General features: G+C 62.1%; 2 protein-coding genes across 8 annotated transcripts; one reads left to right on the forward strand and one right to left on the reverse strand.

Moving 5' to 3' along the window:
• The first annotated feature begins 266 nt into the window (after positions 1-266).
• On the forward strand, positions 267-11474 carry CPT1B (carnitine palmitoyltransferase 1B). Of its 6 annotated transcripts, none has more exons than XM_070754604.1 (20): positions 267-393; positions 3152-3278; positions 3752-3897; positions 4047-4186; positions 4632-4809; positions 4929-5030; positions 6002-6139; positions 6272-6349; positions 6472-6579; positions 6842-6926; positions 7274-7469; positions 7558-7743; positions 8446-8551; positions 8746-8862; positions 9326-9490; positions 9628-9762; positions 10356-10508; positions 10598-10711; positions 10886-10978; positions 11183-11474. In XM_070754604.1, the coding sequence occupies exons 3-20, from the start codon at positions 3757-3759 to the stop codon at positions 11270-11272; spliced, it is 2325 nt and encodes a 774-aa protein (XP_070610705.1). In that variant the 5' UTR covers positions 267-393; positions 3152-3278; positions 3752-3756; the 3' UTR covers positions 11273-11474. The 6 variants fall into 6 exon arrangements, with proteins under 6 accessions (XP_070610705.1, XP_070610707.1, XP_070610704.1 ...); XM_070754606.1 differs by having other exon boundaries at positions 276-393; positions 4052-4186; positions 6842-6922; XM_070754603.1 differs by lacking the exon at positions 267-393 and adding an exon at positions 615-711.
• A 562-nt stretch (positions 11475-12036) lies between these two features.
• Positions 12037-17408, reverse strand: LOC139169110 (dromaiocalcin-1-like). Of its 2 annotated transcripts, none has more exons than XM_070754926.1 (6): positions 17354-17408; positions 13325-13405; positions 13096-13190; positions 12838-12975; positions 12646-12751; positions 12037-12246 (listed from the first exon to the last, which is right to left on the reverse strand). In XM_070754926.1, exons 2-6 carry the CDS (start codon positions 13380-13382, stop codon positions 12149-12151), a joined length of 495 nt encoding a protein of 164 aa, XP_070611027.1. In that variant the 5' UTR covers positions 13383-13405; positions 17354-17408; the 3' UTR covers positions 12037-12148. The 2 variants fall into 2 exon arrangements, with proteins under 2 accessions (XP_070611027.1, XP_070611028.1); XM_070754927.1 differs by having other exon boundaries at positions 13325-13402; positions 17354-17393.
• Between the last annotated feature and the right edge of the window lie 1737 nt (positions 17409-19145).

Consider the following 19145-nt stretch of genomic DNA (forward strand, 5'->3'; position numbering starts at 1 on the left):
AGCCGAAGGAAAAGCCCAGGCGAGCGGGCCGAGGGAGGGAGCCGCGGCGGGCGGAACCGAGCCCAGCGCGACGGTTGCCCGGAATCCCGGGGGGGGGGGGCGGGGGGGGGCGCGCGCAGGGCGGGCGTGGGGGGGTTGGGCGCCCAGGCCCCGCCCCGAGGGGGAAGCCGCCCCCTCCGCCCGGGGAAGGGTCGGGGCGCCAAATGGGGAAGGGGCGGGCCTGGCGAAAAGCGACGTGGCGGGGCGTCCCAGGCGGGAGGGGCGGTCCGTCCTCCAGGCACAGGGGCCCCGCTACAGCCGGCTCAGAGGGCCCGGACCGTCGGGGGAGACCCAGAAGCTCCGCCGGGGAGCCCCGCGGCCGGAATAGCCCCCGCGCCTGGAGGCGAGAGGCCCGTAAGCGCCCCGCGGGCTCTCCAGCCCGTCCGAAGGAAGCCTCCCCCCTTCCCCCTCCCGTCGGAGAAGGCGGAGGGGGCCACCGGGGGCTGGAGGGAGCGGGCGGGGTCGTGGGGGGCCGCTTCCCTCCCTTCCTCCCGCGGGCCCCCAGACTCGGGGAGGGGCCGGAGGCGCCGCCCGCTTCCTCTGCCCAACCAGGGCGGCCGCCGCTCCCGCCGGGTGTCCGGTTACAGGAGGGCCGCCGCCGCCTCCCCTCGGGGGGGGGGGGGCAGGAAGCGACCCCCGGGGCGCGGACAGAGCCGCCAGCCTCCCGTGCCGGTGGGTGAGCTCCGGGGCGGCTCTGGGCGCGGGGAGGGGGGCTGGCCGGACCCCTCGGCGGGCCTGGCCCGGGGTGGGAGGGAGGAGGGGGCTTCCCCCCAGACTTAGTCCCCGGGGGGCCCCTCGAGAAAGGGCCCGCCCAGAGCGGCTCCGGCGTCCCGGGGAGGGGGCTCCCAAGATGCCCGGGAGACCCTCCCCCCCTTCTTCGGTCAAGATCAACCCCCCCTTCACCTTGAAAAGGTTAACGGTGGCCAAAGGGCTCGGCCGCCCTTCCAGAAGCTTGGCTGAGGGTCTTGGATGCCTGAAGACCCCTCCCATCCCCCCCCCGCGGGCTGTCTTTGTGGGGGCGCCCAAGAGAAGCCCCTCCCTTCTTTCCCAGGGCAGCTGCCCTGGCTGGATAGGGCGGGGGAGGGGGGCTGGGGGAAATCCCTGGGAGGGGTCTTGCTCCACAGGCGGCAGCCTGGATTCCTGTCTCTTAAGGGGGGATTGCAGCCCAAGAGGGGGGGCTGGCTGGGTGACAGCCTTTGGCCCATCTCCAGCCGGATGGGGGGTGGGCTACGATCCCCCCAAATCCTCCACTGGGCCAGGAGTCTGTGGATTGAGGAAGGGGCTTCTGGCTACGGCCAGGGAGGGAGAGGGGGCTGGGGGTGTTGGGGCCCCTGCTGCCAGGCTGCTCTGGGGAGGCCGGGCATCTGCCCCCTCCCTCACCCAGAAAGGCTTGTCCAGCTGTGCAGACCGCCCCTCCCCCTTCTGGATTGTCCCCAAGTGCAGGGAAAGTTGGATTTGGATGGAAGGAAGGAAATGAGGGAAGGAGGGAAAGAAGGAAGGAAGGAGATGGAAGGAAGGAAGGAAGGAAAGAGGGAGGAGGGAAGGAGGGAAAGAAGGAAGGAAGGAGATGGAAGGAAGGAAGGAAGGAAGGAAGGAAGGAAAGAGGGAGGAGGGAAGGAGGGAAAGAAGGAAGGAAGGAGATGGAAGGAAGGAAGGAAGGAAAGAGGGAGGAGGGAAGGAGGGAAAGAAGGAAGGAAGGAAGGAAAGAGGGAGGAGGGAAGGAGGGAAAGAAGGAAGGAAGGAGATGGAAGGAAGGAAGGAAGGAAAGAGGGAGGAGGGAAGGAGGGAAAGAAGGAAGGAAGGAAGGAAAGAGGGAGGAGGGAAAGAAGGAAGGAAGGAGATGGAAGGAAGGAAGGAAGGAAAGAGGGAGGAGGGAAGGAGGGAAAGAAGGCAGGAAGGAGATGGAAGGAAGGAAGGAAGGAAAGAGGGAGGAGGGAAGGAGGGAAAGAAGGCAGGAAGGAGATGGAAGGAAGGAATGAAGGAAAGAGGGAGGAGGGAAGGAGGGAAAGAAGGAAGGAAGGAAGGAAAGAGGGAGGAGGGAAGGAGGGAAAGAAGGCAGGAAGGAGATGGAAGGAAGGAAGGAAGGAAAGAGGGAGGAGGGGAGGAGGGAAAGAAGGAAGGAAGGAGATGGAAGGAAGGAAGGAAGGAAAGAGGGAGGAGGGAAGGAGGGAAAGAAGGAAGGAAGGAAGGAAAGAGGGAGGAGGGAAGGAGGGAAAGAAGGAAGGAAGGAGATGGAAGGAAGGAATGAAGGAAAGAGGGAGGAGGGAAGGAGGGAAAGAAGGAAGGAAGGAAGGAAAGAGGGAGGAGGGAAGGAGGGAAAGAAGGCAGGAAGGAGATGGAAGGAAGGAAGGAAGGAAAGAGGGAGGAGGGAAGGAGGGAAAGAAGGAAGGAAGGAGATGGAAGGAAGGAAGGAAGGAAAGAGGGAGGAGGGAAGGAGGGAAAGAAGGAAGGAAGGAGATGGAAGGAAGGAAGGAAGGAAAGAGGGAGGAGGGAAGGAGGGAAAGAAGGAAGGAAGGAAGGAAAGAGGGAGGAGGGAAGGAGGGAAAGAAGGAAGGAAGGAGATGGAAGGAAGGAAGGAAGGAAAGAGGGAGGAGGGAAGGAGGGAAAGAAGGAAGGAAGGAGATGGAAGGAAGGAAGGAAGGAAAGAGGGAGGAGGGAAGGAGGGAAAGAAGGAAGGAAGGAGATGGATGGATGGAAGGATGGAAGGATGGAAGGAACCAAGGAAAGAAGGCAGGAGGGGCCCCTGAGTCACCTCCACTGGAGTGGCTGCCGGCTGCCCCCCCCCCCCCAATCTCCCTCCATTTGCACCTGGGGTGGGCCGGATCCAAGAGGGACAGCAGGGATGGAGGGAGGGGAGAATTCGGACTCAGGGCCTCCAGATAGCGCCTAAAAATAATTAATAATAATAAACACCCTGCAGGAACTCAGAGGAAGTGGAGGCCGTTCATCTCCCCCCCCCCCCCAAGGTGGAAGGCCAGCCCTGGGTGGGGGAAGCAGCCTCTCCAGCCAGGGGGCTCCTTGGTGGGTTGGGGGAGGCCCCCCCAGGAAGGGAAGCTTTGCCCCCAGAGCCTCCTGGCAGCCTTGACCCTGGTCCCCACCTCTTTCCCCACAGATCTAGGCCCAGGAGAGAGCGAGAGAGAGAAGGAGCCCTCCAGCTCTGCCCCCCTCCCCATTTCCCAGGCTCTGCCTAGTGGCTGCTGCTGTTGCTGCTGACCTTCAGCCTCCATCCACCTGTCCAGGTGAGTGTGATCCCTCTGCTGTGTCTGTCTGTCTATCAAAGTTCTAGGCCGCCCCTCTCCAGGGGTCTCAGGGCGTCTTACAGCATAAAACCAATACGAAATTACAGATAAAATGATGCGCCCGCCCTAAACCCCCGGACTCAGAACTCCCCAACCCTTCGTCCACACTCCTCCAATCCCAGTCACACCTGCGGCCAGAGCAAGAGCTCTGGGGAATCCCTTGTAGGGCTGGCAGTTTCCGGGGGTCTCCCGGGGCCCCTTGTCCTGCCCCAGAAGGAAGCCTTGCCTCCCCCTCAGAGGCAGAACAGCCCCCGGGGGGGAGTGAGGTGAGGCAGTGCCCTTCCAGAGCAGAGTCCGGCCCTGGGGGGGGGGACCCTCTGTCCCCCCCTCTTCCAGCAAGGCCTCACAGGGCCCAAGAGGGGAGAAGGGCTCTGAGGCCTCCTCCAGGGTCAAATCCTCCTCCCCCCTGCCAGGCAAGATGGCGGAAGCCCACCAGGCGGTGGCCTTCCAGTTCACGGTCACTCCGGACGGGGTGGACTTTCGGCTGAGCCAGGAGGCCCTGAAGCAGATCTACCTCTCGGGCCTCCATTCCTGGAAGAAGCGCTTCATCCGCCTCAAGGTCAGCTGGGGGGGCGCACGGGGGGGAGGGGGTGAACACGGGGGCCGGACTTTGGCCTGGCTGCCTTTCTACACCTGTTTCTAGAGACATGGAGGGGGGGTGGCAGGGCCTTAAGTGGGGCCCTCCCTCTGACAGGCCCAATCTCACAGAACAGCTTCCTGACGGGGGTCTATCCCGGCTCCCCCTCCGGCTGGCTGGCCATCACCTCCGTGACCGTGGGCAGCACCTGGGTCCACGTGGACCTCTCCAGAGGGGCCATCAGCCGAATCCAGAGGCACCTGCTCACCAGGTGAGACCCAGGCCCAAAGAGACCAGCGAAGAACTCTGGAGCCAGGCAGCGTCCGGCCCTTTGCGGAGGGGGGGCTTAGGGGAGGCCCTGGGGGTCCTGCAGCTGCCATGCCCCCCCCTTAAGGGCCGAGGGCAGCATTTGGGGGAGGGGTCTGGAGGGGAGGCCTTCCCCCCTCCTTTGAGGACTCTGCTTCTCCCAGGGATCCCACCTTCCCCTCTGAGCCCCCTCCTCCTCCTCCTCCTCCTCTTGTGGGAGACATAGAGGTCATCCAGCCCACCCCACCTGCATAGTGCTCTCCCACCCCCACCCCCACCAGATGGTGACTCAGCCCCCCCCCCCCAGTCTTTCTTTGCCAACCTCCAGTGTGGGGGAGCCCCCCCTCCCTCCCTCCAGCCAGTCACCAGCCTCTTTAAACAGCCCCCCCGTCTCCCGTGTCCCCCCCCAGCTGCAGCTGCTCCTTCAGCCCCCGCCAACAGACCCTGCTGAGCGCTCTGCTCTTCTCCACGGGCATCTGGCTGCTGGGCGTCTGGTTGCGCCGCCAGATGTTGAAGCTGCTGCTCTCCTACCACGGCTGGATGTTCGAGCCCCACGGCAAGACCAGCTTCAGCACCAGAGCCTGGGTGGTGAGGGGGCCGGGGGAAGGGAGGGGGCCTGGCTGGGGGGGCTGAGGGTCCGTGGGGGGCAGCACCTGCCCCTCCCCCTCCCCGCTTGACCACCCTCCCCTTTCCCCCCACCCTCACAGGCCTTGGTGAGGGTCATGTCCGGCCGCCACCCGCTGCTCTACAGCTTCCAGACCTCCTTGCCCAAGCTGCCTGTGCCCCGCGTGGGGGACACCGTCCAGAGGGTAAGGCTGCCCCCGCCCACCCCCCAGCCCTGCAATGACCGGGGAGGGCCCAACTGCCCTCAACTGTGGGGAGAAGTGGGATGGGGGCCAAAGCACTGCTTCTCAACCTTTCTAATGCCGAGACCCCTTAATATGGGTCCTTGTGTTGTGGTGACCCCCAACCATAAGCCCAGCACTAACAGAGCTTGAAGCTGATTGGCAGGGAGGTCAGAGGGACACCCCCACTGTAAGCGCCTGATTGGTCGGATTGTAAAAATACATCCCAAGGCGCCAGAATAGAAGCTCTGGTTCCTCACCCCAAAGGGGTCCCGACCCCCAGGTTGAGAATAGAATCCTTTCTGGGCCAAGGGGGATTGGGCCCACCAGGGATTGGTCTTTGGTGCAGATGCCCTCAGTGGACATTAAGTACAACACTTCATGATGGTCATAGGGGTCAATCAACATTACAGTCCACAGTCCCAAGTGGGAGGAAATGGGGGGGGGGTAGGAGAAAACTAGTAGAGCTACTACTGCAGCCTTAGTAAACAGTTTGACAGCGTTGAGGGAATTAGAGGTTTAGCAGAGTGATGGCGTTTGTGTGTAGTGTGCCTTGGTGTGCAGGGCTCTGCAGCGACGTTTTGAGGGTCAGTCATTGTTCTCATGGACCTTTTTGATCCACTTGGACCACTGGGCTTGAGGGTCAGGGATGGGGACAGGGGGGGGGTCCCTATGTGCCTTCTCCATGTCTGGGGGGGTGGAACTACCTGCTGGGAGGGAGGGAGGGAGGGAGGGAGGGGGGCAGGCAGGGCTGCTGTCTGGGTGGGGCCTGGGAGTCTCCCACAGTGGGGTCCCAGGGGGGTCTGTGGGGCCAAAGCCGGGGCTCCCTGAGGCCGTGGGGCTCGGGCTGAGGCTCAGAGGTGGCCCATGGGGGGAGGGGGCAGCGCAAGGCCCAGAAGCCCCCCCCCAAAGGCTCCTCCCCTCTGTGCCTGCAGTACCTGGAGTCGGTGCAGCCCCTGCTGGACCAAGAGCGCTTCCAGGAGATGGAGGGCCTGGCCCGGGACTTCCAGCAGAAGGTGGGGCCCCGCCTCCAGAAGTTCCTAGTCCTCAAGTCCTGGTGGGCCACCAACTACGTGAGTAGCTCCCCCTGCACACACATGCACACACGCACACAGGCGCTGGTGCTTGGGAGCCTGGCCTGTGGAGGGAGGGACGGAGGGCCCCCCAGGAGAGCCCCCCACGGAAGACCCCCTTCTCTCCTGCAGGTGAGCGACTGGTGGGAGGAGTACATCTACCTGCGGGGGAGGGGCCCCATCATGGTCAACAGCAACTACTACCTCATGGTGAGTCTCGGCCGGTGGGCGGGGAGTGGGGGGGTCGGCCAGGGGGACCCTGTGGGGCAGGGCCTGGCAGGTGTGGGGGTCCTCATTGGCTGCTCCCTCTCTCCTCCTCCCCCCCTTGGCAGGACTTCCTCTACATCACCCCCACCCCCATCCAGGCCGCCCGGGCGGGCAACTCCGTCCACGCCATCCTGAAGTACCGGCGCCAGCTGGACCGGGAAGATCTGGCCCCCGTGAGTGAAAGGGGGTGGTGGATGGAGGGCTCCCTGCCCCTCCCCCCGGACAAGAGGGCTTCCCTGGGCTTCTGGGGGAGGGGGCTTGGCTGGGTTTAGGGGCCCCCCAAACGGAAGAAGGGTCCGCTTCTGCCCAGCTGTGCTGGAAGGCGAAGTCCTGGTGGGTGCCGGCCGTGGCCCCCCCAGAGAGAAAGGGGAGAGTGGGGCAGGGGCCAGGCTGAGTCCCCCCGCAACCCCCCCTCCGCCTGCTCCTCTCCCGCAGGTGATGGCGCTGGGCGTGGTGCCCATGTGCTCCTACCAGATGGAGAGGATGTTCAACACCTCCCGCATCCCTGGCAAAGAGGCAGGTGGGCGTCGCTGGGGGGGGAGGCGGGAAGGCCGGTCCCTTGACCCCAGGGAGGGTGAAAGACGCTCACCAGGCACTGTCGTGACCTTGAAGGGCCACTCGGGGTGGTGGACGTGTGGCCACTTTGGCCTGGAATCAGAAACTGACCCGGATTGGGGGGGACGGGGGTTCAAACTTGGCAGGGAGGGGGGCTCCTCCTTTTCAACAAAGCAAGAGAGTTGACCCTTGACCTCGGGACCCCCGACCCCTCATTCCCAGCCCCTGAAGGAGGGGGAAAGGAGGGGGCTTGTGGGTCAGCATAGAGCAGATGTCCGGCCTGTCCCTCATCCCCGACCCCCCCCTCCCCAGACTCCCTCCTGCACCTGGTGGACAGCAGGCACCTGGCGGTCTTCCACCGTGGCCGCTTCTTCAAGGTCTGGCTCTACCACGGCGGGAAGCACCTGCCCCCCCGGGACCTGGAGATGCAGTTCCAGCGCATCCTGGACGACCCCTCCCCTCCGCAGCCGGGGGAGCTCCGTCTGGCCGCCCTCACTGCAGGCAGCAGGTAGCCCATGCCCGGGGTGGGGGAGGGGAGGAGGGGGCCCCCCCACCCAGAGGACCGGTCCACCCCTCCCTCCCTCCCTCCCCTGCAGGGTCCCCTGGGCGGAGGCCCGAGCCCTCTTCTTTAGCCGGGGCAGGAACCGGGCGTCGCTGGAGTGCATCGACCGAGCGGCCTTCTTCCTGGCGCTGGACGAAGAGCCCGAGGGCTTCAACCCCGAGCGGGAGGAGAGCCTGGACAGCTATGCCAAGAGCCTCCTGCACGGGCGCTGCTACGACCGGTGAGGGCGGCCCTGCTGGCACCCGGCACGGCCCACCCCCCCAAATGGCTCCACCCCACCCTCTTCCCTCCTCCTCCTCCTCCTCCTCTTTCCCCCCCCCCACCACCACCACCCCCCTGCGAGGTGGGCTGGGGTGGGCTGAGAGAGAGAGGCCAGACCCGAACTCTGAGTTTGTTGCTTTCTGGCTGGGGGCTTTGACCACTAGACCAGGGATGGGGGCCTCTTTCCCCCCTGATGCCGAAAGCGCTCGCGTGTGCGTGTGTGTGCCCACAGCCATAATTCTGGGTCCCCCCAAACCCCTGTCCCCCCTGTGCATGTGACCCCCACACACACACACCGTCCCTGCACATGCACCCATGACCCCCCGACCCCCTTTGCCCGACTTCATGTGGGCCCATTTGATTGACTGATTGATTGATTGAAAAGAAGAACCATGCAATATAATCATATTTCCCCCGTCCCCCTCTTCCTTCCCCACCCTGGACCCCCACTGTTTGTCCTTCAGGGGTTGGCCCCCTCCCGGCGAGACCATCTTGCTGGGGAGGGCCTCATGGCCTTGGGAACTCTGCCCCCTCCCCCCCCACACCCCTGAGACCCCCGTAGAGGGCAGGGGGGCGCTTCCTTCCTCCTGGCTGCTGTGGCCTCTGGGGGGGGGACGGAGCCCGTGCCGGCTTTGGTGAAGGTGGGGGCTCCCTTCCCCAGGTGGTTCGACAAGTCCTTCACGCTGGTGGTCTACCCGAACGGCAAACTGGGGGGCAACGCCGAGCACTCGTGGGCCGACGCCCCCGTCATGGGGCACCTCTGGGAGGTGAGTGGGACCCTTGCTCTCCCTCTGTGGGTGGGGGGCTCCCTGCCAAGGGCCGGTCCCTCTCCTCAGCACGGCTTGGGGACAGGCTGGCCAAGGCTGAGGGGGCCGGCAGTGGGAGGCCCAGAGCCAGCTGTCTTAACCTTGTGGTGCCCTTTCCTTCCTCCCTCCCTCTCTCCCTCCCTCTCTGTGCCCAGTTCATGCTGGCGACAGACCAGCTCCAGCTGGGTTACTGCAATGGGGGGCACTGCCAGGGGGTCCCCAACACCGACCTCCTCCCCCCGCAGCGTTTGGTGTGGGACCTTCCGGAAGAGGTGGGTCTGGGGGCTGCCCAGAGGGGGAGCCTGAAAGGGGCTCAGTGGGAAGAGGGGGGTCGCCATCCTGACAACATCCTTGGAACCAAGAAATTCTGCCCCGCCTGAGGCTCCTCGTGCAGGACGGGGCCCTTGAGACCATCCAGTCCAGCCTCCTGTCGAGAGCAGGGACCCCCCCCTCGGAGCCTCCATGCCAGAGGGTGTCACCCCCCCCCCCCCGTGGGTCTCTCCTCCCTGGTGGAAAGCTGCCCCACCAGAGAGCTCGTCCGGGCCAAATGGGACGTTGGGGAGGGGGGCACCTCATCGTGAACCTGGGATGCTGGTTTATTGCTGGCTTAGCGTTTCTCCTCCTGGGCTCCTCTCAATGTGGCTGGAGAAATTCACACGGGGGGGGGAGGCTGAGGGATTCCTGCCCCCCCCGCATGCCCCCTCCCCCATCTCAGGCTGGCTCCCCCCCCCCCAGTGCATCCAGGCCATTGATGCGTCGTACGCCGAGGCCCGAGCGCTGGCCGACGAAGTGGACTTCTGCTGTTTCTGCTTCAGCGCTTTCGGCAAAGGGCTCATCAAGCGGTGCCGGACCAGCCCGGACAGCTTCGTCCAGATCGCCCTGCAGCTGGCCCACTTCCGGGTGAGGGGACGGGGGGGGAGGGGGTCTCCGGCCGGGGTCTCGGGGGGGGGTCTGGCTGCCAAGGGGGAACAGCGTGAGGGTTTTCTGTCCCTGCTGACCCGGCTCCTCCACCCCCTCCCGCCCCCTGCCCACTCCAGGACAAGGGCCACTTCTGCCTCACCTACGAGGCCTCCATGACGCGGCTGTTCCGCGAGGGCCGGACGGAGACCGTGCGCTCCTGCACCAGGGAGGCCACGGCCTTCGTGCGCAGCATGAACGACCCCAACTGCAGCGTGAGTCCCCCCCCCCCCCCGCCCACTCACTCGTCCCCGCCCACAGCCCACCTCTGCCTTTCTGGGGGGCGTCTCATGGACCCTCGGGAGGGGGTGCAAGCGGGCCCAGGAGGAAGAGGGGGGCCTTTCCCGGATGGACGTTTGTGGCCCCCCATGGGCCTCAGGGGGCCCCACAGAAGGCAGCCTGGTGGTGGTCCAGCTTTTCTGCAGGTAGAGGCCGGGATGAAACTTCCAGGGGTTGCCTGGTGGCCCCCCTCCCAGCTGCCCCTCCAGCCTCCTGGCCAGGCGAGGGTGTGGGTGCAGAGCAGGGGGGGCGCGATGCCTCCACGCTCAAAGGTTGGGCTGAGTGGGGGGGGAGCATGGAGGCTGTGCCCCCCCCCCGTGAAGGTGGGACACACCCACACACACACACCCCTGAAGCAAGGGAAGCGAGAGGGAGACGGGCAGGGGGCTTGCGGTGGGGTCCCTCTAGAGGCAGGGCAGGGATAGAGGAAGGGAGGCTGGGGAAAGGGGACCCCAAGGTGACCTCCAGCACAGGGAAGGGCCGAGCAGACCCCCCCCCCTCATCTGCCCCCACCTCCGCCCCCCCACAGGCCCCGGACCGGCTGCAGCTCTTCCGGGTGGCGGCCGAGAAGCACCAGCAGATGTACCGCCTGGCCATGACGGGGGCCGGCATTGACCGCCACCTCTTTTGCCTCTACGTCATGTCCCGCTACCTGGGGGTCAAGTCGCCCTTCCTGGACAAGGTGACAAATGGGGGGGGTAGGGCTCTCTGCGCTGTGGGGCTGCCGGCCTTGCTGGGGCCTCACCCCTCCTCTGCCGCCCCTCCCCCCAGGTGCTGTCCGAGCCCTGGCGCCTGTCCACCAGCCAGACCCCCCAGCAGCAGATCAAGATGTTCAGCCTGGAGGCCTTCCCAGACCACGTCTCCTCCGGCGGGGGCTTCGGGCCAGTGAGTGGGGCAGGGAACGTTACCCGTGGGCCCCAGTTCCTGGCTTCCTTGCCCTCTGCGCATGCCCGTAGGGACGGGGAGCAGATCTCACTGCTGGGACCAAGGCTGTGCGGAGGGGAGGGGAGGGCTTAGGCCTGGTCCCCTGGTCTCAGCGTGGCCCCCTCCCTCCTGCAGGTGGCAGACGATGGCTACGGGGTCTCCTACATCATTGCCGGGGAGACCCTGATCACCTTCCACGTCTCCAGCAAGTTCTCCAGCCCTGAGACGGTGAGGGCGCCCGGGAGAGGGAGGGAGGGGGCTGGGGGGCCGAGGCGGAGGGGAGGGGCTTTTGGAAGAGCCACCCTCAAGGGGGAGGGGTGGGGGTCCCTCTGCCAGGGAGCTTCCCCCCCTGTGCCCGGCCTACGTCGGTCCCCTCCAGAGTCTGCCCTTCCCACCTTGACCGATGACTCTTCTCTCCCCTCCCCCCCCCAGGACTCCAAGCGCTTCGGGAGGAACATCCGCCAGGCCATGGTGGACATAGCCGCTCTGATGGACATGCAGCCCAGGCCAAAGGACCGCTGAGCCGGGGGGGGAGTGGGGGGGCTTTCCCCAGAGCCAGAAGGAAGCAGTGGCCGGCTTCGGAGGTGCCAACCGGACCAGTCAGCATGGAGCCTGGTGCCAGCCGTCCGTCCAGCTGCGATTGCCGCCTCCCCCAATGTAGGGGAGGGGGGCAGAGTGGGGGTTGCCCTGTGATGTCACTCATAAAGGAGGATCGTGTCAGGGACCCCCGTGTGTGGAGCCACTGATTTTGCCTGGGACGGTCTTTCTTCTGAGGCTTTAATTGGGGGGGGGGGCAGCCCAGCAGAAGACAGGGTGGGAGAGACACACACACCCCTCCGGCAGCAGCTGAGGTCCTCTTGCCCCAGAGGGCCCTTCCTGGTGGGGGTGGGGGGAACCTGGGTTCACCTGTGCCCCCCCCATCGAAGGAGTGCCCCTCCCTCCTCAGCAGTGGCACCTCCCCCTTTGGAGGGGCTGGGGGCGGATCCCCTGGGCCAGGGCTGGGCCAAGTGGGCTCTTCTAGGTCATGTGGACTTCAACTCCCAGAATTCCTGAGTGAGCATGATTGGCTGAGGGATTCTGGGAGTTGAGAAGAGCCCTCGGCCAAGGAGGGGAGGGGGCCTCTCCTGTCTCTCCCCCCCACCCCCGATGGAGTGCAGCCTGCAAGATAGGGGAGCCCCAAGACGGCAGGCCTTCAATAGCCACGTCAGAGGGAGGGTAGGGTCTTGGGGCTGAATGAGGAGGGTCTACACACACACACACACACAAAGCAGCCCCGGGACCCCCTCCTTTGCTCAGAAGGTGTTTATTGTGGGAGGGGTGCTGCTGCTGCTGCTGCTGGTGCGAGAGAGGCCTTGCGAGTGGGGGGAGTGAAGGGCAGGGGGACGGGGGGGGGGCGATTCAGGGCTGGGCTCCCTGGGGGGGAGGGGCTGCGGCCAAGCTCTTGCAGACGAAGGGGTTCCGGTCCGAGCAGGAATCGTCGTCCCACAGCATGAACCCTGGAAACAAAAAGGGGGGGGGTCAGATCTGGGGAGGGGAGCAGGGTTTTCTGTCCATCCCAGATGGACCCTTGGCCTCGTGTCAGGGGCGGCCTGTCATCCTGGGAGTGTTGTCCGGGCATCGTGCCAGCCTTTGCCCAGCGGTCACCCCCACCCGCCCCCTCCTTAGTGGGTCAGCCACGTTCACTTCGCAACTGACGAAAGTTTCTCCAGAAGTGGAAACTTGGGGCTGAACTGGGGTGGAGGTCTTGTGCAGCCCCCCCCCTTCAGGTTTGGGGAAGTGGGAGGGGGGGCTTCAGAGACCAGTTAAGTGGGAGTCCCTTTGCCCCGTTTCAGGGGAATTCCTGGTGGCAGGGAGTTCCGCAGACAGGCCAGGGCCCCCTTCCCTCTGGCCCTTACCCTGAGAGTCGTCCAGGGTGGCGCAGTTCTTCCAGGCCCGGCGGTAGTGCTTCTCCCAGGAGGTGTATGCCATGGGGCTGCCGTCCGACCAAGCCCAGCCCTGGGCCTGGAGATAGAAAGGAGCCCACGGTCAGGGGAGAGGGAGGGTCACTCACAGGAGCCCATGGTCAGGGAAGAGGGAGGGTCACTCACGCTGGAGGAGATGGACAATCCGATCCAGACGTCCTCGTGCTCCCACCACTGAGACTTGGTCAGGAAGTTGGCCACCGCCAGGTGCTCGTCACGGCTCTGGATGGAGGCCAGGTGGCCACCGTGGCTTTGGCAGAAGCCCTGGGGGGAGGGGCAGGTTGGCACCACAGCAGACACCCCCGGCTGTGGGCCTTTGTGGTCCTCCTTCCCCTGGCTGTGCCACTGCCCATCCCCAATCCCAGCCAGCCCCCCCCCACTCACCTCGGCCTGTTGCCAGCTGATCTCCTGCTCAAAGTAACCATAGCAGTAGCCATTGTAGGAGAGCCATCCGCTGGTGCAGGGGTCAGCTTGACCATCTGCAAAAGGAGGAAGGAGGCCCCGAATGTCCACCGGTGGGCTCTGCTGCCAGGGAGTGGGACTGCAGAGCCCATCAGGGGGAGGGAAGAGCTCCCTCCCCTCTCAGCCACAGTGGGGGGGAGAAGCTACTCACTGGCTGCTAAGGGGGCAAGCACCAGGCAGGCCAAGAGGCCGAGGGTGGAGGGGCCCATCTTTCCAAGCTGCTTCCGAGCTGCTGTGGGGAGAAAGAGGGGGGGTGTCGGGCAGGGATGCCCAATTATTCTCTCTTCTTTCCCCCCCCCCCCCCAGGAAGGAGTACACACTTCTTCCCCTCCCTTCCCCCCCCCAAAAAACCCCTCTCTGGGGGGGTGATGGCTTGCAATATTTTCGGCACATTTTTGCTGAAGAAACTCGACCAATTGGGTGTCATGTGTTGAAGTGAGGCCTTAATGTATGTGGCGACATTTGTTGTCCGCTGCCAACATTTGCAGGCCCAGCCAACGTCCCGGTGGTCTCTCCTGGTCTCCCTCCGTGGTCAGAGGGAAGCCGGGCGCTGCCTTCGCCTCCTCCGTCCCGTTTCCTCCTCTCTCTCTCCCTCCCTCTCCAGAATTTTCCCACGGGGGCCACACTTAAAATCTCCTGCTCTGTGCTGGGTGCTATTGCTCGGTGCAACAGCCCCCCTACTCCCTGTAGCAAACTCCCCCCGCCCATGTTCCCTGGGGTCACGTGATAAGATAATCAAACAATATCCTAGAAGAACCACACGTGCGCTACAGCCAATCTAATTCCAGATGACCTACTGGGTCCCTTCCAATTCTGATCATTGGCTAAATTCCAGGGACCGTTTCTATTGACAGTCCGAAAAATGGCCCTGGGGAATCACGCCTGCCGCCTGCCCAGGGCCCCATGGGGACGCCTGGGTGCAAGAGGGAGGGCCGGTCAGAAGCGGCTCCTTTTCAGTGCCCTTGTAACTGAATGGGGGTCACCAGGTAGCCAGTCGCACGTCCAGGGTTTCTTGTGCAGGGGGAGAAGCACAGAGAGCCCCCGACTCCGCAGCCCCAATTCAGGCCAGAATGTTTGGGGCTACGGGGGGCATCTGTTAATTTCACAAGCCCCATTTTCTTGCCGTGGCTGTCCAGGGGAGACTCAGCCCTGCAGCGAAAGGACGGCCTTTGGCCAGAGCGCTCGTCCACTCTCTGGTTTTGCATTCGGACCCTGGGCCCTGGTCCTCACCGAGGATGGCTTGTTCAGGGGAGAAATACAAACACCTCAGCCACGGTTTCTGCACATGACTTCTGTGCATCGCAGGGCGGCTGGAATCCAAGAGGGTTAAGGGGGGGAGGGGGTTGTGCATCAATTGTTGACCATTTCAGTCCCCACCAGTGCAGAAAGGAAGCGGCTGCAGGCGGTCACACCTGGGCAGGCAGGCTGAGAGGGAGGGGAAGAGATGGGGGTCCTTTCCCACAATTCAAATGGGGGCAGGAAGGGGGTGGAAAGACCCTTTGAGAAAGGCCACCTGAAGCCCCACGTTGCCGTCTTTTGGGGCCAGGGGCTCTTCCGCCGGGTCACCCAAGGGCCAGACCAGCTTCCAAATACGACACATAGTATCTAAATACTATTTTTAAAATGGTATTGGATCTATACTCTACGACAGATTTTAAAAATATGTAATGCTTTATAATATTTAGGATTTTCAGTTCTAGCCACAAAGGTTATGAATATTTTTTATAAGGGTTTTGAGTTGTTCCTTTAAACTGTTTTTTTTTTTAAAGATGTTCTCGCTGTAAACCACCCAGAGTCCTCTGAGACTTGGGCGGCATATAAATTAAATTACCAGTAAATTAAAATTAATTCAAATAAATAAATACACATGCATATATACATAAATGCATACATACATAACATACATACATAACATACATACATACATAAATGTTTTTTTAGATTTTTGTTTTTGTAGATTTACATAAATACATAAATAAATGCATGCAGGAACATTGATTAGATAAAATAGTTGGGCAGCTTCTGAAAACCGACGCAGCGCAAGACCTGTCGCTCCGGGGTCTTTGCCCTCTGACTTTGGGGGTTTCACGGCCCAACTGGGGAAAATACTTAGTGCTTGTTGGTAGCGACATCTCTGCACGACAGGAATGGCCGGATCCCAGGCCCCAGGAAGCCTTTGCACCCCTCATGTGACACCCCCCCCCCCCAGGAGGACAACAGGCCCTCCAAAAGGAGGCCAAGGGCCAGCTGCTGCCCGCAGGGAATATAAACCTTTCCCCTCCCCACCCTCTGGCAGAGCCGGAGAAGCTTCTGCGGTGAGAAGCGAAACGTCTTCAGAGGGAAAAGCCGGGACTTGCATGACTGGAAATCTCTACAGACTCTGCCAGAAATCCCCCAGCCTCAGAGGGCAACCAAGGACCCCCATCCCCTGCATTTCTGGAAAAGTGACTCAGAGGCAGCAGGGGGGCAAGTGTAGTGAATACAAAAAACAGTATCAGGGCAGACTAGATGGACCATGAGGTCTTTTTCTGCGGTCAGTCTTCTATGTTTCTATGTTTCTAATAGCAGGTTTTATCCGGAGGCCCATGGATGCCTGCGGGTGTTGGCTTTCCTTCCTCATGTAACCTAAGAGTCAGTAGTGAATGAGTAGTAAATCAGGAGTAAATCTGGATAACAGCTGTGGCATCTTTGGCAGGGATTGAAATCACTTTCTGCAGCTGTGATCGATTGGCCCACTCAGCTCATGTTATATTCTCTGGCCGAGAAAAGATTTGGGCCCACCGTACACGTAGACAGGGACGAGATCAAGGCCCACTAAGTCAAGGCTGCCCTGGGTGGACCACCTCGGCTCTAGGCCCACACATTACACCGTGAGGGCGTTGGACGCAGGGAGAGTGGCAGCGGTCAAGAGAGAGACGGACGGAAGGACGTTCTGAGGGAGGGAGAGCCATCGGCACAGCAGGGACTTTTCCAGTGTCATTTGTTGATGTATTTTCTTTTATGGACCCTGAGAGCATCCGCACCAAAGACAAATCCCTTGTGTGTCCAATCACACTCGGCCAATGAGGAATTCCCTTCGGTTCTATTTCATCCTCTCCCCTTTTGGTATGAAAGTTGTGTCCTGGCCAGATTGCGGGCTCTTTTGGCGGCCAAATTCAGGGTGTTCCGCTGCGCCTCTGTTAAAATAAGGAGGGGGGAGCGTCCACTTCTCCCGAGTCGTTGCCAGGCGTCGCTCAGGAATCCAGGAAATTCCAACTCAAAGCGGGTCTGGCTCTGTGCGTGGGACCCCCCCCCCGTCCCGCAGAAAGGAATGAGCTCCCCCTCCTGCTGGCTGACAGCGCCGCCCCCCCTCGAGAGAAGCCCAGCCCTGGGGGCGCAGACTGGCTGCCTGGAGGCGCGGCTGGGCGTCCCTTGGGGCGAATCGCGCGGCCGGACGGTCCAGGGGCGGAGGGGCGGGGGTCCGGAGCGCAGGCAGGAGGCCAGCCCGCTCTAAAGGCCCGCTCTTCGTCGGCCGGGGCTGGAGGGGCGCGAGCCTGGGGCGTCCCATTCCGGGTCTGAGGTCTCTCGCGCCTCCTCTTTGATCTCTCCGAGGTCCTGAGCTCCAACCGCTGGAAGGAGCTAAGCCGCAGCTGGAATTGATTTGGGGCTGGCAACTAGGGTCGCCCGCCCCCTTCTCCCTCCCTTCTTTTGGGCAGGAGGGGCCAGGAACGGGGCCACCGGGGGGCCCCTGGGGAGGACCTGCTTTTGCTCCCGCCAAGCCCCGTTTCTATCAGGACGGACGGACCTCGGTCTTTACCAGACCCCGGCCCACTTGGCGCCCCCCGGCTGCGTCTCCCCGACCTTCCCTGCCGGGGGAGCCTGGAGCGGGGACGGCGGGGGCTCTGCAGCTGGGGAAGCCCCGGAAGAGCCCACCCTCCGCCAACCGAGCCCGCGGCCCTCTTGGCCAGGGTTGGCCGCCGCGGCTAGTGCGGGCTACTCCCGGGGGGCCACGGCTGCTGCCCCCTCCCCGAGGCACGCCTCTGCCGCTCGCCCCACTGACCCGGGAACCCGAGAGGGGGTCGAGGGGAGAGGCCGGGCGCCGCGCCCCGCGTGCGGGAGGCTTCGCGGTGAAACGGCGGGTCCTTCCGCTCGAGGAGGGGAAGGCGCGGTGGGTCGGAAGAGGAGGACGGGGGTCACTCACCGGTCCTGTGGCGCTGGGAGGAGAGGAAGCCCTGGGCACTCGAAGCGGAGAGAAGAAGCGAGGAGAGGCTTCCCGGGGCTTTATAAGCCGACCTGCCCCGCCCCTGGCCGGCAGTCGCCAGGGCCGCTCCCTCCCTCTCCCCCGCCCGGCAGCTGGGAGGGAGGGAGGCTGGCTGCAGGCTCACGGAGGGGCCCGGAACCCCCATTTCCACCTGCACCCCCTCCTCCTCCCCCTTCCCCCATGAGAGGCCGGTAAGGGGGGGGCTCCCACTCTCTTAAACCTTTGGGATGAGCCGGTGTGGCGGGAGGAGGAGGAGGCAATCCCCATGGGCTGCTTCAACTGTCCCTGGCCTGAAAAACTGCCCAACAGGCTGAAGGGCTCCTGGGTTCCTTGGCCTGCTATGATCATCCCCAGGGGAGTTTCCCCCTCCCTCCTTCCCCAGGGCCCTTCCTGCCTCCAACTGCCTCCCACTGAGGACCGAGTCAAAAAGGGGGCCGTGAAAACATTGACGGACCCCTCGCATCCTGGACACAAACTGTTTCAACTCCCACCCTCAAAACGTCGCTACAGAGCCCTGCACCCAAAGACAGCTAGACACAAGAAGAGTTTTTCCCCAAACGCCATCACTCTGCTAAACAAATAATTCCCTCAACACTGTCAAACTATTTACTAAGTCTGCACTACTATTACTATTAGTCTTCTCATTCCTATTAAGTCTGCACTACTATTACTATTAGTCTTCTCATTCCTATTCTCCATCTCCTCCCACTTATGACTGTATGACTAACTTGTTGCTTGTATCCTTATGATTTTTATTAATATTGATTGTTTCCTGATTGGTTCTTTGACCCCATCACCATCATTAAGTGTCGCACCTCCTGATTCTTGACAAATGTCTCCTTCTTTATATGTCCACTGAGAGCATATGCACCAAAGACAAATCCCTTGTGTGTCCAATCACACCGGCCAAAAAGAGTCCGTTCTGCTCTCTCCTTGGTCTGAAGCTGCCCTACAAAATCGACTCCAAGAGGCCCTGGAGGCAAATCAGCCTGGAAGGCAAAGCTCCCTAAAGCCAATAATAGCCCTGCAATGATGATCAATAAAGTCTGGCAACTATTTATGGCAGCTCAGCCTAATCCAAGGAGCCCCTCAAAGGCCAGAAGCGAAAATGGGGGAGGGGGGTTGCACAGCAATACCAGGGTGGGTGCAAATGGAACATCTGCATGAATAGAATAGAATAGAATAGAATTACAGTATTTTATTGGCCATAGACATCAGAGTTATTGTCAATGGCGAGTAGTCTGAGCAGAGTCAGGTTACAAGCGGTGTGCCACAAGGGTCTGTTCTGGGTCCTATTCTTTTTAATATGTTTGTGAGTGACATAGGGGAAGGTTTGGTAGGGAAGGTTTGCCTATTTGCCGATGACTCTAAAGTGTGCAATAGGGTTGATATTCCTGGAGGGGTCTGTAATATGGTAAATGATTTAGCTTTACTAGATAAATGGTCAAAGCAATGGAAACTGCAGTTTAATGTTTCCAAATGTAAAATAATGCACTTGGGGAAAAGGAATCCTCAATCTGAGTATTGTATTGGCAGTTCTGTGTTAGCAAAAACTTCAGAAGAGAAGGATTTAGGGCTAGTGATTTCTGACAGTCTCAAAATGGGTGAGCAGTGTGGTCGGGCAGTAGGAAAAGCAAGTAGAATGTTTGGCTGCATAGCTAGAGGTATAACAAGCAGGAAGAGGGAGATTGTGATCCTGCTGTGTGGAGCGCTGGTGAGACCCCATTTGGAA

Source organism: Erythrolamprus reginae, chromosome 6 (genome assembly GCF_031021105.1).
Source record: "Erythrolamprus reginae isolate rEryReg1 chromosome 6, rEryReg1.hap1, whole genome shotgun sequence".
Taxonomy (NCBI): Eukaryota; Metazoa; Chordata; class Lepidosauria; order Squamata; family Dipsadidae; genus Erythrolamprus; species Erythrolamprus reginae.